Raw genomic sequence first — 16,441 nt, forward strand, 5'->3', positions numbered from 1 at the left:
CCAATCTCAATTCTCTCAATGATAATATTTTTTACCCAAATACTTTTTTCTCTCCCAATCGTTTGTCAACTGATAATTTTATGGACTCAAGAGGAAGAACTTTAACACTATTTATGGAAACCAACGACTTTTTTATATGTAATGGAAGATCTCGCAGTGACTCCCCTGCCCAGTTTACATTTAACTCCATTTTGGGAAAAAGTGTAATAGACCATGTGTGGTGTTCCTTTAGCGGTTTACCCATTATTTGCGATTTTAAAGTTTTGCAAATTGCCACTCGCTCTGACCATCTTCCAATTGTAACTTACTTCGATATCTTTAAATTAGAACCAACATCTTCTAGTTGTAGGGAATCACAAGGTGGCATGTCTAAACTTCGATTTAAAGATTCAGATTTAGTGAACTATAGAAATATTTTAAGATGGAAAGATGAAGTGGCACAAGTTGATGGGGAGATCAGTGATATGAATGATATTTTAATTTCTACAATTAAAAGTGCCGCATTTGAATTAAACATGTATTCTCCTGCTGTTTCCGTTTCAAGAATTGTTTCTCATAACAAACCCTGGTTTGATACTGAATGTCGCAAAATGAAAAAAAATACTCGTCTATTATATCATCTGTATAGAATCTCTAACTTTGACAATGTTGCGGGTGAGACTTACAGAGTGGCAGAAGCGGATTATAAATGTATGATTCTCTCAAAAAAAAGATTGTACGCGAAATCCCAAACCGATGAGCTGGCAGCGGCCAGGTGTTCTTCAAAATTTTGGTCTTTGATTAACAAATTTCGACGCTTTCCGAAAGCTTCAAATAGCATTGACAGCAACGCTTGGCAGGACTACCTCCATGCCGCCTTTTCTCTCTCCTCGGAAACTTTCACTCCCTTACCGGACGAATTTTTGACTCACCCCCTGCTTGATGGTTGTGTAACTTCGAATGAAATTCTTTTAAGTTTAAAAAAATGTAAAGACGCGAAATCAGCAGGGTGTGACGGAGTTGGCTACGATTTTCTTAAAAGACTTCCGGAAAACTGGTTGATATATCTGGAAGAAATGTTCAATAAAATTTTATGTAAAGAAGAGGTACCAAAATCATGGGGAAAGATAAAAATTTTAATGTTGCATAAAAAGGGAGATGAATCCTTGGTCGACAATTACAGGCCTATTGCCTTGATTAACTGCATAGCTAAAGTTTTTACGCAAATTCTTTCTCAAAGACTTTTTCTTTGGTGCGAGGAGTACAATGCATTACCTGAGTTTCAATCGGGATTTCGAAAGGGAAGGGGATGCCTCGACAATTTGTTTACTCTCTCATCCTTATTACAAATCCACCTCAGATTTCCTAGGCAGGCTGTTTACGCGGTCTTCATTGATTTTAAAAGTGCTTTCCCGTCAGTATCTCATCATTTACTTTGGTTAAAATTAAAAAAATTAGGCCTCAGTTCTAAGTTTTTGGAAATAATTAAGAACTTTTATGAAAATGCTTCCGCCTGCATCTTCTGTGCCAATGGACAAACAGATTTTGTTAGAGTTACGAGGGGGGTTTTGCAGGGGGAAGTATTAAGTCCACAACTTTTTTCCCTATTTTTGAGTGATTTGGAAAATTTTCTAATTGAACATGATTGTCGGGGCATATCTATTAACAGTGCTTTGGAGGTCCTCCTGCTAGCATATGCTGACGATTTGGTATTATTATCTGATACACCCGTAGAATTATCGAGAAAACTAAATGCCTTACATTTATACTGTCAACGCAATTTATTAAATGTCAATGTACAAAAAACTAAAATTGTTATATTCCATAGAGGTAACAACTCATCGGTGAAGCGATTTAAATCTTTTAAGTTTGGAGACAGTAGGATTGAGGTCGTCGATCAATATTTGTATCTCGGTGTCATTTTCAAAAATAATTGTACTTTCTGGGAAGCTGCAAAGAAAAATATAGATTCGGCTACCGCAGCAATAGGTGCGACTCTAAGGGTAATTCATGGTTCCGGGGCTGATTCGTGGTCTACTTTTTTAAGGTTGTTCATTAGTCTAATATGCAGTAACCTTTTTTACGGAATGGAAACTTGGGGCTTGGGTCTTGATGACCTCTTGGAGCGGGTGCAGCTATCCTTCTTGAAGGGCTTGCTTCAGTTGCCTAAAAATACTCCTAACTACGCTCTACGTCTGGAAACAGGCAGATTGCCATTGTCGTATTCGGTCCTCAGAGCAGCATTGTATTGGTTAAAAAAAATTTCTCGGATGTCTATTTCTCGGTACCCAATGCAATGCTCTTTGAGGCTGATCGAGATAGCCAGGGTGGATGCAATTGGGGCGGGCTTTAATTGGTTTGAGCAACTGCGGCAATATTTTGTTAAGGGGAACATGGAGAGATACTGGGATCCCGACAATTTACTTACATTAGGTAATAACGCTGAGGAGATTCTTTTGCAATATTCACAAAATTTATTAAGGGAGGATGAGAATTCGCGTGCCCGCTCTACGAGTCTTCAGGTCTGGCCCTACGTGCCGTTACATAACTCGGTTCAGCCTTACTTAAGAGGTCGATTAAACTTAAGATGGATGAGGGCTTACGCGCAAATTCGCATGGTCAATAATTTTTATTCCTATTTTGTTTTTGGTCGGTCTAGTTATAAGCTTCCCTCATCTAACAACTGCACTCACTGTGAAGAAACACGTGAAGACTTTCACCATTTCTTGGTGGAATGTCCATTTTATTTTACAATAAAATGCGAAAGCTTCCCGGAAATTCAGTCCTTGGACAACCATGAGTTATTCTGGGGTGAAATTTTGTCAACCCCTGATACGGCGACTTTAAAGAAATTTGTTAATATGATTCACAAGATGCTAATTGTACGAGTACCAGGAGGTTGATAGATGTGTATGTGTGCTATGTTTACCGTATGATGTGTGAGATCTGAGTTAATTTATAGATGTTGTCCGCTTCTGAGGGACCGAGCATTTCTTCGTTTTTGTTTTTTTTTGTATTTATCATATTGTCAGTATTTTTTTCTCTTCGTCAATTTTTTCTGTCTATCATTAATATTCGTTATTTTATGTATATGGACTGTTAGATCCAATAAAGAACTATAATATACGGTCAGAGATTCGCAAAAAAAAAGTTTCATCATCAAAAAGAAAAAAGAAGTTTCGTTATTTTTCAAATAAAACTTTTAATTAAACTTGTTTGGAATCAAGGAAATACGTCGATAAAGAGATATTTGCAATTCAAGAATATCTTTTTTTGTATATATCTATATAAAACTCTCTCTCTCTTTCTCTATCTCTCTTTCAATATCAAGAAAAACTGCCAGTAAAACTTTTTTCTACTTCCAAGGAAGGAAGAATATATAATAAACATTTAATAACGCTACTAATAATAATGAGAAAAATAATAATTCATATTTAGTATTCGCTCAATAAATTGATGATAGTAGTAGTGTAAATTTTAATATTACCTTATTAAGCTCAAGTATAAAAAATTAAAAAAAATTTTTACGCACTCTTTACGTTTTCTCGTAAACTTTTTGAGCGTTGGGAATTTAAATTATTCAAATTTCATGTACAGAATATAATTATAAATACAGAAATTTTTCAAAAAGAATTTTCCCCAGCTAAATAACTCTAAACATAAGTGTAGCATTAGTGTGCAAGACACGTTGCATATTTTCTACTAAGTTTCAACATAATTAACTTGTATATATATATAAAAGCTCATATTATAACATTTTACATCCAATTTTTTACAAAATAAAAATAAAAATAAAAAAAAAATAACATTATTACAAAATACGTAAATTTTTCTTCTAATGTCTTCTGCACCACACACAGTTTTTCTAAAATATTTTTTAATTTTTTAATTTTAACTTATAAAATAATAAATGTTTATTAAATATTAAAAAAACATTATAATTAAAAAACATTTTTTTAAACATTTTATTAAATATTAAAATTTTGTTTAAAATATTTAATTAAACACCCTTTTAAACATTTAATTGAACCAAATTTTATATTAAAAATTTAAATTTAATTATAAAATTATTTGTACTACGCCAAATTTTAATCTCATTTAAAAAAAAAGAAAGGTTTGTTAAAATACTCAATTAGTTAACATTCTGTATAAATTATAAAAATATTCGTATTACAAATTTTTATCTCCCATTTAAAAGAAAAATATTTACTTAGTTAACATTTTGCATAAATTATAAAAATATTTGTACTACGCTAAATTTTAATCTCATTTTAAAAAAAAGAAAAATTTAATATTTACTTAGTTTACTTTTGGCATAAATTACAAAATTGTTTATATAATTTTTTTCATATCTCCAAACAACAACAAGTACTAATATATTTTATTTTTATAATTTAATAGACGCACACATGTATATAAATATATTCCAACTGTGCACTTATGTCTGACCGCAAAAAGTTTGTTCTACTTGATGTGAAGTGGAATATATATATATATATATATATATATATATATATATATATATATATATATTTATATTTATATTTATATTTATATGAGAGAAAACTATAAATTCAAGTGAAAATAAAAATAAAATATAAACATGTGTGCGAGTGTATGAAATAAGAAATAAATAAAAACAAATGAAAAAAAGAATGATATAAAGTGAAAATAAAATGATAGATAGAGAGGAAATATTGTTGTCATTGTTTATTGTACAACATTATGTGTATGGGGAAAACTCACGATATCGTGTCTGGTTGTGATCTACTTTCTCTACTTTGACTGACAAAACCTCTCATTGTTAGACGAACTGTGAAACGTACACGTTGATAAGACATGATTTCTCTCTCTCATTTTCTCTCTCGCTCTCACTCCCCAGGCCATAAAATTATGTAAATTACCTCTGTTTTCATCAAATCAATTCAATCTATTTACTTTGAAAAAGAGAAAAACTAGAAACTAGAAAGTCTAGATTAAAAAAAGAATGTATATTACAAAAATTTTTTATTACAAAACTTTCTTTATTAAAAAAGTTTTTTACAGCACAAAACTTTTATTAATACACAATATTTTTATTCTTTACTAAAGACACTATTTTTGTTTCGTAATAAAAATAATTCAATTACAAAAACACTGATTTTTATTTATTTTTGTTTTTCCTTGACTTTTCCCTGATTTCCAGAAAAAATTTGGATTTTTTCCCGAAAGAATATTCTGTTTGACTCTAAAAATGATTAGATACTCAGAAAAATGTTCTATTACATTTATTTACAAACATCTTTAATAATTGTAAAATTATTCAAAAACTTTTTTAAAAAAATATTTAATCATTAATATTTTTCCATAGGAATTAAGATATTCAAAAATTTTAAATTCAAACCTTTTGAAATTCAATAACTTATAATAATTAAATACGACCGAGTGATAAAAGCATTATTTTATATTATAGGAATATTCCCAATGGGAAATGCCAGTGTAGTGCCGATGTTCACCACTGGCTTAGTACTCAGACGATTGTTCGGCGTAGTCTAGCCGAGCCTCGACAATTAGTGCTGGCGCAGTACAGAATTTTTGTTTCGCCAAAGCTTGGACAAGCCACGGCGGCAAGTGCTGGCTGAGTATAGAAAAATTGTTCACAACGCTCTTTGCCAACATTGCTTTTTTGACATAAACTTGAAAAAAATTATAAAAAAAGTTTATGAATTAATATTTTACTTTTCAGTTGTTCATTTTTTATTCTTATTAAATTTCATAATAACAATTTAACACAATTGTCTAATTTTGTAAATAATAAATTATTTAAACAAATTAAAATTATAAACAAAATTTAAACTTTAATCTCAATAATAATTTGGTTCCTATTAATAGTATATTACATTATAAGGGCAGAAAGTTCGAAATTCCTGCACTGCGCGAAATGATGCCCGAGGCGAAGCCGAGGGCATTATCGCGTAGTTTAGGGCTTTCGAATTTCTGCCCGTGTAATGTATACTATTTTTCTTTATATACGGTCGAAAGTACGCTGGGTAATTTATTTTTTTAGAAAATTGCAATCGAGTTTCATTTGACAGCCGGCCATCTTTATTTACTTTTGCTCCTCGCTTCAACGCCTCTAGCGGACACTCGTGAAGCTCTGGTTTTTTCTCTGTCTCTCTCTTGCAAACAATATTCGCCTGCCCCGACATTTGATGCACGAGCGAAGCGAGTGCTTCTGGTCGGGGGCAGGCACGAAAAAAAATGTGAAAGATAAATTAATATTATATATTTTCAAAAGAATTTTTCTGGTGGTACAAAATTAATTCTATGTTTCTAAAATTCTAAACATTCTAATGAAAACACTTTCATTATTTCTTAAAATTATTACAATTTTATAATAACATTTTGGCACGTATTAAAAAAGAAATTACAAAATTATTAATTATTTTATTTTTGATTTTAATGTTTATTAAAATAATTTTTGAAAATAATTATATCAGCAAAAGATTTCGTTCATTTCAATATTCAGAGCTTGTGGATAATAAATTTATAAAGTATAAAAAGTTTTCTTGATAATTTTTTTCCTCATTTTATATTGCGATAACAATAATTACTCGTTAAATTGTCATTGAACTCAAAATTTTCTTATTTACCGACAGTGGTGTTTTTACCGACAGAGAATTCTTTTACTCCCGATGTAATAGAGGTTGGGTATGAAAATCAACCAAAGCACAAATGTTTGACTTTCTGCTGCGAAATCGCAGCGGGAAATACGTACTTTCGACCGAGGTATGAAGAAAAATACTATTATACTTCTTACTACGAATAAAAAATTATTAAAAAATTACCACGTAATTTAAGAATGACGTAAAATGTTAAATGCAATAAGTAAAGTAATTTAATTATTAAAAATTTAGTTCAATTTATTTTATTTCAATTTATTATTTCTAACGTATCCCTATTTTTTTCTCATCTTTGACTCAATAATTGTATGTCTGAATGATACTGAGATATTAATACTTTACTGTATACATGTGTCGTTAGCATAGTGGTTAGAGCGTTAGTCTGTTAGTCCGTAGGTCGTAGGTTCGATTCCCCTCGTCAGCAATTTTGTTTATTTTCATAGGTTTGCGATATTTCTAGATTCCAATCGTTAGGTACTAAAATTTGAAAATCTAATGCACACTTACTGTAATTGTTTATTATTTAATTTTTAAATGTTATAAACAATTTTTTTCTACTTCATTTACTATATCCATTGTTAGTCTCCATCTTTAATACAATTTCTTTAAGAAGATAAATATTTTATGAATAATAACTATTTATTAATATTATTTACCATTTTGTTGTTAAATTATTTATAATTATGAATTTACGACTAATTAATAACAATACGGCATTTATTGCGGCAATATTCTCAGCCAGCACTGGTCCAGTGCTGCGCCAGCGCTGTCTGGCAGCACTGACAGACAGTACTTCGGCAGCGCCAGACGGCGTTATCATCCCAGTGCCATGCCAGTGCTGGCGCAGTACTACGCCAGTTGTAAATTTCCCATTGGGTTGTTACTTTAACTTTTTCAAAATTATTTTCATGATTTCAGTTCAATTAATATTTTCCAGAATTTTCAACCAAAAGTTCTTATTTAAATCAATTATTTTTAACACTTTTTAAAAAAGTTGTTTGAGAATTTTCAAATCCATTTGTTTACAATTCAGTTTTGCGAAATATTATTGATTTCTTTTGTAGGTACACAACAAATATATATTATAGAAAATGAAAACTTGAATAATTTCAAAAAAAATTCAGATAAATTTTTTCAAAAAAATTAATTCAACAGAATTGTTAGTTAAAAGTATAAAAAATGCAAATTTTCAAAGATTTTAATTCGAACCCTTTTAAAAATTCAATTATTTCTAAAAATTCACCCTGTATTATGCTTTTAATATTCAATTATTATCTAAAATTTTAACTAAAAATTCATTTTTAAATCAAATTTTATTAGAAAATTCTACGAGAATTCAATTATTTAAATACAAAAAATAATTTATTGAATAATTAAATGTTTCATAAAATAGTACATTGTACAACTAGTGGCGAAAGTGTGATTTTTCGAGAGTGAAGTTTGCTGCTCTCGAAAAATCATTCTTTCACCACGAGTTGTGCACTACGTTTTCTCGAACGACTTGCGAGGAAAGGTTTCTTCGTGAGTTTCGTATAATTTTAATTAAAAATGTTCTTATGTTTAATATAATAAAAGACGAATGTATTGAGTGGGGAAGAAGTTAGATACAAAATAAATCTCGGTCAAAGAACAAGAAAAAAGAATAAATTCATGATTTACTTTCGCCACGCCAAATTTACTTTCGCCACGCTAAAAATTACTTTCGCCACGCTGAATTTACTTTCGCCACGCCAAATTTTACTTTCACTACGCTCTTCAGAGCAGTTGAGAAAAGTTCTACTTTCGCCACACTTTTCTACCAAGAAAAGTACTCCTTTCAGAGCAAGTGTTGGAGAAATTAAATTTTATTATAAAACTAGTTTTGGCAAATGTCGATTTGCCAAATCTAGTTTTGGCAATTTAAAACGGACAATGGCCGAAGTGAAACGTCCAAACCTAGTTTTGTCAAAACTGCACTTGCCAAAACTAGGTTTGGCTGTTCTTTCCGGCCATTGGCCGTTTTCGGCTTTTGAGCCTAACATATACCTATAAGAAAATAAAAACTTCAAATAATTACAAAAATCCAATTATTTCTAAAAATGCATGCTATGCTTTAATATTCAATTATTAACTAAAACTTTAACAGAAATTAATTTTCAAATACATTTTTATTAGTAAATTCTACGAAAATTCAATTATTTAAATTGAAAAATAATTAATTTACTAAATAATTGAATATTTCTTAACATTGAATTCTTTCGACGTATGTTAATAAAATTTTTAAAAATAATTTCGAGGAATTCAATTAAAATTTTATGAAAAATAATTAAAATTCTGCTATAAGTTTTATTATTTATGAATATAATTCAATTTCTAAAACGAATTTTATTATTTTTCCAAATGATTGAATCTCTATTTAAATAATTGTAATATTTATGAAAATAATTGAATTATTATTGCAAAGAAATTCATAAAAAATTTGTAAATAATTCAATTCCTGTGAAATTTTTATTATATATGAAAATAATTAAATGTTTATGTAGAATGTTGAATTTTATCAAAAATTTTTTTTAGTTATTGGTATAATTGAATTCATTTGAAAAATTTTAATAAAATAGTAGATATTGAAAATCATTGTATTGAGTGAAATTTTTGAAAATAATTCAAATTTTGCCAAGAATTTTATTAAAATTTTTGAAAATAATTGAATTTTGGAGAAGAATATTGTTATTTTTATAAAGATAATTGAATTTTTGACGAGATTTTTCTTAAATTTTTTAACATAATAATTGAATTTCTGCGACGAATTTTATTAGATACTTTTAAAAATAATTGAGTTTTTCCAATTATTTCTAACTTCTCCAAAATTAAATTCTTTTAGTGTTTTTAACTAAAATTCTTCTATAAATCCAGTATTTTTAATAATTAATTAAATTCATATAGAGGAATTTAACTAATTTCAAAAGAATTTGAATTGTTAATATTTATTTCAAATATCAAAGTTCTTTATAATTTCTAATAAAATTAACAAAAAAAAAATACCAAAATTTAGAAATTTCTTATGAATTTTAAAAATTAAATTTATTTCAGTACTTTTAATAAAAATTCTTTCCTGGCTTTTCCTTGATATCCCTTACCTGTGGCAACCCTGATAAAAGTTTTAGTGAAAAACTACTAGAAATTAGTAGAAATTTTTAATAATTTCAACTGGTGAACAACTTTTCACGAATTCAGAGAGTTAAACAAAGCAAAAAAAATTATTAACATTTATTTTATTATTATTTTTTCAAAGTTATCACTTGGTCACTATTTAATATAAGTGCGAGGGGTTTCTCACTCGTGAAATAGGGCAATATTCTAATTCAGATCTTGTCATACTCTGATTCAACAAAACTATAATTTATTATATGTTAGATTTCGTGAAAGTCTGTCAAAGTCTGTCACTAAACGCGTGCGCAAGGTACTAGATAAAACGTTCAACATCGCATGAATTTGTAAAAATCTGTCAGGCAATGTTTAAATGAATCTAACGGAATCTTAAGTGAGAAACCCCTTATATATTAGATATCAAGTATTTCCTATTAAATATTAAATATTTCCTATTAAATATCAAATGTTTCCTGTTAAATATAACGTATTTCCTATTAAATATTAATTATTTCCTATTAAATAACAAATATTTACCAACAATCATTATAAAATATTAAATATCAAAAAGAAGAAATAGAATATTTTAACGTCAACTTTTAAAAGTGAATTGTTCAAATGTCTCCGAAACACTTCACTTTCAAAAGTCCGGGGGAGAAAAAAATGGTACATGACGCGACGAGTAGCTTCAGATAAACGAAATTAGAAGAAAAAGCTTTTCGAGAAAAAGCTCTCTTACGTGAAATATCAATGGCATTGAGAGAGAGTGAAGTAGCAGGTCAGGGGGAAGAGAACAGAACCGAGTATAAAGAGAACACAAAAAGATAAAGTAGCAATAGTAGTAGTAGTAGTAGTAGTAGTAGAAGTAGCAGTTAATTGTCTATTTTTGTTAAATAAAACGTCCCCATTGTTATAGTCCGAGTTTTGAAAAGATGAATTGTTCATTGTTGTACAGGATCCACCAACTGAGATAGTGTCATCCTCAAACCAGAAAACCGACGCCTCAGGAAGTGGCGGATTATCTTCGCTGTCGTCGTCTTCGTCTTCTTCAACTTCGTCCGCGTCCTCTTCTTCCTCATCCCAATCATCCTCCTTGTCATCATCATCATCATTATCGTCGTCATCTTCAGCAGCAGCAGCAGCAGCCGCAGCATCTTCATCGTCGTCTTCACCATCTTCGCTAGTTCCAATTATTGAAGAGGATAACACGGCGGTACAACTGAGAGCACAAACGGTCGAGAGGCTTTGGAGTTTGACCGAAGATTTAAACGTCCTCTACAAGGAGAATTGGACTCGATTGGCCGCGCACGAAGTCCTCAAGTTTCAGGAGAGTTTGGCACGTGATTTGAGAAGTCCTCTTTCCCATTCTGTATACGAATCCGTCATACCAACACGGCGTCGTGATCTTAACGAGAAACGATCTCACTTACGGAGATGGACCTTTAGTAGCAGCCTCCTTTACTCTCTCACGCTTATCACAACAATCGGTGAGTAGAGTCGCGCACTATATATATAACTCTCCATTTTCCTCAAAACTTTATACTCAAAAGTAATTCAATCTCCATTAGCTTTATGTATATATGTAGAATATTCTCTCTTTCTCCCTCCCTCTCTAACATCATCAACATCTCAATTTCAATATTGGCTTTATTATCAATTTCCCTATTAGCATATTGTATTACTTACCGCTAATTAAACTTTTATTATTAAACCGAGAATACCTGCTTTTTATTAACGATTTTAATAGAGAAATGAAAATCAGAACAAAGTTGTTTCAACTTTATTTAGTAAAGATGACTTTTTGAAAAGTGTTATTTGGTTCAATTGCTTTTTCTTATTGGGGTACCTTCCTTTTTTCGATTTAAATGAAAAATTATTTAGAGTATGAGGAAAACATTTACTTCATTTCAGTAAATAATTACTTTTCCACTGATAAATTAATATTAAGCTCAATTTTTCTTTTTAAGTTGCAAACAAGATTCATGGTGTCTACTATTTTCGTTCAACAAAATTCCCCGTTTTTTCCCGGCTTTGTCCTATTTTTTCTCAATTTTTTTTTCTTATCTTTAAATTTATTTGATTTCGAACATAAATAAATATATACAAATGGCTTCAAAAATTCTTATTAGAGTTTCTATGAATAATTAAATTCTTTTTACGAGTTTCTTTAAATTTTTTTAAAATAATATTTCTTTAATAATTTTAATTAAAAATTTGGAAAATAATTGAATTAAACAATGAATTTTTTCAATTTTGCTTCCTCATAAAGGAAGCTTTGTATTAGCAAAATTTTGGATTGTCATTTTTTGACATATTTATAAATTTTTTTTTATTATGCCTAATACTTTAGTACTTCATATATGCACAGGAACTCCCCGTATATAAATGTTCCAAATAAATAAAAAAAAATTTCGACATATTTTGACCTCCAAAGTCCAAAAAACGGATTTTAAAAATTTGTCCCGATGTGTGTGTGTGTGTGCTAACATTACATTTGCCTCAATATCTCAGAACGAGAAAAAGCTAAAGACCTCAATTTTTTTTTAAATTGTAGGTCTCCCCGGGGGACATAAAATGAGAGTATTTTCAGCCCGATTCATGAAGTTTAACTTTTTTTTTTGCATTTTTCATTTAGTAAAAAAACGTTTTTTGGACATAACTTAAAAAAATGTTAGGACACTTATAAATCTTTTTCTTTAGTTTTTTAGAGTTTTTTCAGACGCATCTTTTGAGCCCTAATTGAACATTTTTCGTCCATATTAACCGGAGATATTAAACTTTTAAAAATCGAAAATTTTGGAAAATAAGACTTTTTTAAAAATTTTGTTAAAAAATGTAGAAGTTTAGTTTTGTTTTGTATTTAGTTTTGTAGAGTTTTTTCAGACGCATCTTTTGAGCTCTAATTGAACATTTTTCGTCCATATTAACCGGAGATATTAAACTTTTAAAAATCTAAAATTTTGAAAAATAAGACTTTTATAAAAATTTTTTTAAATTATGTAAAAGTAACTTCAAAAAATTATTACCAACTTGAAGAGCATTAAAAAACGCTTCGATTGACCTATTTTTGAACCTGATTCGGGCAGAAATTATGAAATTATTGGTATTTGAAAAATCAAAAATTGTGGAAAATATCATTTTTTCAACATTCTTGTTTATTAATTTATGTGTAATTATTAAACTATTATTACCATCCTATAGAATATATAAAAACACATTTTTTAGACCAAGATTTAAAGATTTTTAACCCTTTAATAAAAAGTAATTCTTATATTTCAATTATTATTATTTCTATGAGGAAACAAAAGTGTTCATGAAATGAACACCAAAATTATAAAAATGTACAACTTGGCAGCGGTTTTAAAATAATCTTATCCGTTCATAATTATAATTGAAAATTTGATTAATTCAATTTTATTAAAATGTATTGATAAGTACTATAATTGAATTTCTGAAAAGAATTTTAATATTTATAAAAGTAATTGAATCCTTCAAAAGAATGTTATTATTTATGAAAATAATTAAATGTTTGCGTAGAATTTTATTAAGATTTTTAAAAATAATTGAATTGTAAAGAACAATTTAATTATTTATAAAGATAATTGAAATTTTGAGAATTTAAAAAAAATTTTAATATTAATTGAATTTCTGCGAAGAATTTTATGGAAATTTATGAAAATAATTGAATTCTTGTGAAGAATTTTTTCTAAAAATAATATTCTAAAGAATTTAGTAAATCAGAAGAATTTTGCTATTTATGGAAATCATTGAATTCTTAAGAAGAATTTTTTTACAGTTTCTAGAAATAATTTAATTCTGTCGACGAATTTTAATAAAATTTTAAAGAATAATTACATTTTTCAAGGAATTTGATTAAAATTGTATTAAAAATAATTGAAATTCTGTAATGAGTTTTAATATTTATGAAAACAATTGAATATATTGCAACGAAATTTTTAAAAATAAAATTTTAATTACGGTGACAAACTTCCCTTGATTTTTTTTCAAAAAATTTAAATATAATTCTTTAAAAGAATTTAATTATTTTTAATAGAATGTAAAGAAATTTCAATTATTTGTTTATAAAAATTCAATTATCTTGAAACGATAGAATTGAAAAATTTCAAAAATCTTATTTTTCACAATTTTCAAAAAAACTTTGCGAAAATTCAATTTTATTAAAAAATTTTAAGTGTGTACCTTTTTTTAAATTAACAAAGAAAAATGTTAATTATTAATTTTCGCACTAAGAAACATGAATATATTAGAATGTGACTCTTTATAAGAACACGGGTCATTTTTTCAAAAATGCCTATATCCAAAATTTAAATCATAAACAAAATTTAAGACCATTTTACTTTTTTAAAATCCAGAGATTTTTGACAATAAAGCTCAAAACCATTTTAATTTTCAAAGATACAATTTCAATACCTATTATATATTATAAAATATAATACTTTGTACGATTGCTAATTAGTTATAAGGCTGGACGAGAAAATATTTATAAACAATGTTAATTATTAATAAGAATTGTCAGCAGTCAAAGTTTAGTGTAAGGAAGGGAACTTTTTAGACAAAACAAGAATTTAAAAAGTCTAAGGGGGAGAAAAATACAAAACTTTTAGGATTGCTTATTAATTATAACTTTGACTGTTGTCAATTTTTATTAACAATTGACATTGTTTATAATATATTTTATTATTATTTATTTTTCCTCACTCAGCGTTAATTAATAAACAATCCTAAAAAGTTTTGTCTTTTTCTCCCCCTCCTCTCTAGATTTTTTTTAATTCTTGCAAAAAAAAATTTCTTTTCTTACGTTAAAACTTTAACCGCTGTCAATTGTTATTAATTTGGCATTTTTTATAATTTTTTTTTCTGAACAAGCTTTAATTACTCTCTACATCTGAGTTAGTAGAATTATACTAACAAATAGTGAAATTTTACTAATTGTTATAGTAGTTTTCATGCGGACGACTTTTCCCTTTTCAATTAGTACAATATTTTTAATTATATTATGTGAAATTTTACGAATTTTTTAGTAAAATTTCACTAATTGCTAGTCATCTATTTCACCAGATGAATTAATAAACCTGTTTTATCTACTATTATGGCAGACTAAAACTTATTATTAAAAATGATCAAATTTGTTTAAATCTTGCCACTTGGGGGTTTTCGGGGTCGCTGAATACGAATCTGAAGTCAGATTTTTAAAATTCAAAATGGCGGATCCAATATGGCGGATGAAAATTAAAAAATTCATTGGATTCGCTCGAAAATCGTTACTCGGGGGTTTTCGGGGTCGCTGATGACGAATTGGGCATCAGAGCTTCATCATTCAGAATGGCGGGTACAATATGATACACAAATTTCATAAAAATTCCTCCAGTTTTAGAAATTTTAATCCGCTTCTTTTGATTTTTAAGTGATTTTTAAATTTTGAGAAACTGACTTCAAATTCGTAATCAGCAACCCTGAAAACCCCCGAGTAACGATTTTCGAGCGAATCCAATGAATTTTTTAATTTTCGTCCGCCATATTGGATCCGCCATTTTGAATTTTAAAAAACTAACTCTAAATTCGTAATCAGCGAACCTGAAATCCCCCGAGTAACAATTTTCGAGCGAATCCAATGAATTTTTTAATTTTCGTCCGCCATATTGGATCCGCCATTTTGAATTTTAAAAAACTAACTCTAAATTCGTAATCAGTGACCCCAAAAACCCTAGAATACTAAATTTTATTAAGATCCTGAAAAACTTTTTTCAACAAACCATTTGGCAAAAAAAGTGGAACACTCCTTCGAGAGAACAGAGATTAAGTTTCTGCTTATTAATTACTAACGAGGATACATATAGAAAGAAAAACTTTTTTCTATGTACTTTTATAATGTTAAAATAATAGTGTAATCAAATAAAAACAATTTTGTGTGGCTCTGATATAAGAAAAAATTATTGAAAATACCGTTCGGATTTACCCCGGTTTTTCAATTTTCCGGGGTAAATACGAACGGTCTGATATTATTAATAAAATTTAACAGAAGGCAAAAATCAAAAATAGTTTTTGTTCTAGTATTCATAACAAACAATTATAAATAATAAAATGAATTTTTAGCTTCTTTTTCTTCAAATACGAGACAAAGTACTGAAAGAGTGTCATCTTTGATTTTCAATCTTTTTTGCAATACTCGTTATCTTTGTTTATGCTGTTGCTAATTAACAAACGAAAAATGGGATAATACTTAGAATCTCTTGAAGAGGATCTCAGGTAAAAATTCTCATGTCTAACTTATTTTTAAAAATTTTAATTAAGCTGAAATAATTAGCGTTCGGATTTACCCCGGCTGACCCTATCTACTATTTTAATAAAATTTTTCGAATGAATTCAATTATACACCTACTAAAAAAAATTTATTATAAAATTCAACATTCTACATAAACATTTAATTATTTTCATAAATAATAAAAATTTCACAGGAATCCATTTATTTACAAATTTTTTTATAAATTTCTTTGCAATAATAATTCAATTATTTTCATAAATAATAAAATTTTTTAAGGGGTTATACTACCTAGTAAGAAGTAAGGAATTAATAAGAATTCGAAATTTTTAATTCTTTTGAATTTCGTTTCTGACCAATTCTTTTTATTTTCATTTGGAGAAGCCGAAAAGAA

At 28.3% G+C, this 16,441-nt stretch overlaps 1 protein-coding gene and 1 long non-coding RNA gene across 8 annotated transcripts in view; one reads left to right on the top strand and one right to left on the bottom strand.

Moving 5' to 3' along the window:
• Nucleotides 1-16,441, top strand: part of LOC122499052 — a 174,458-nt gene that overhangs the window by 123,523 nt on the left and 34,494 nt on the right. For all 7 annotated transcript variants that reach the window (XM_043607111.1, XM_043607109.1, XM_043607116.1 and 4 more), the window contains exon 4: nt 10,723-11,254. In XM_043607111.1, the coding sequence (XP_043463046.1) occupies nt 10,723-11,254 (532 nt within the window). The remainder of the gene's footprint in view (nt 1-10,722; nt 11,255-16,441) is intronic.
• Nucleotides 1-16,441, bottom strand: part of LOC122499053 — a 100,346-nt gene that overhangs the window by 76,220 nt on the left and 7,685 nt on the right. The gene's annotated exons all lie outside the window — the stretch shown is intronic.

The sequence above is a fragment of the Leptopilina heterotoma genome, unplaced genomic scaffold, assembly GCF_015476425.1.
Source record: "Leptopilina heterotoma isolate Lh14 unplaced genomic scaffold, ASM1547642v1 Lhet_163, whole genome shotgun sequence".
NCBI classification, from domain to species: Eukaryota; Metazoa; Arthropoda; class Insecta; order Hymenoptera; family Figitidae; genus Leptopilina; species Leptopilina heterotoma.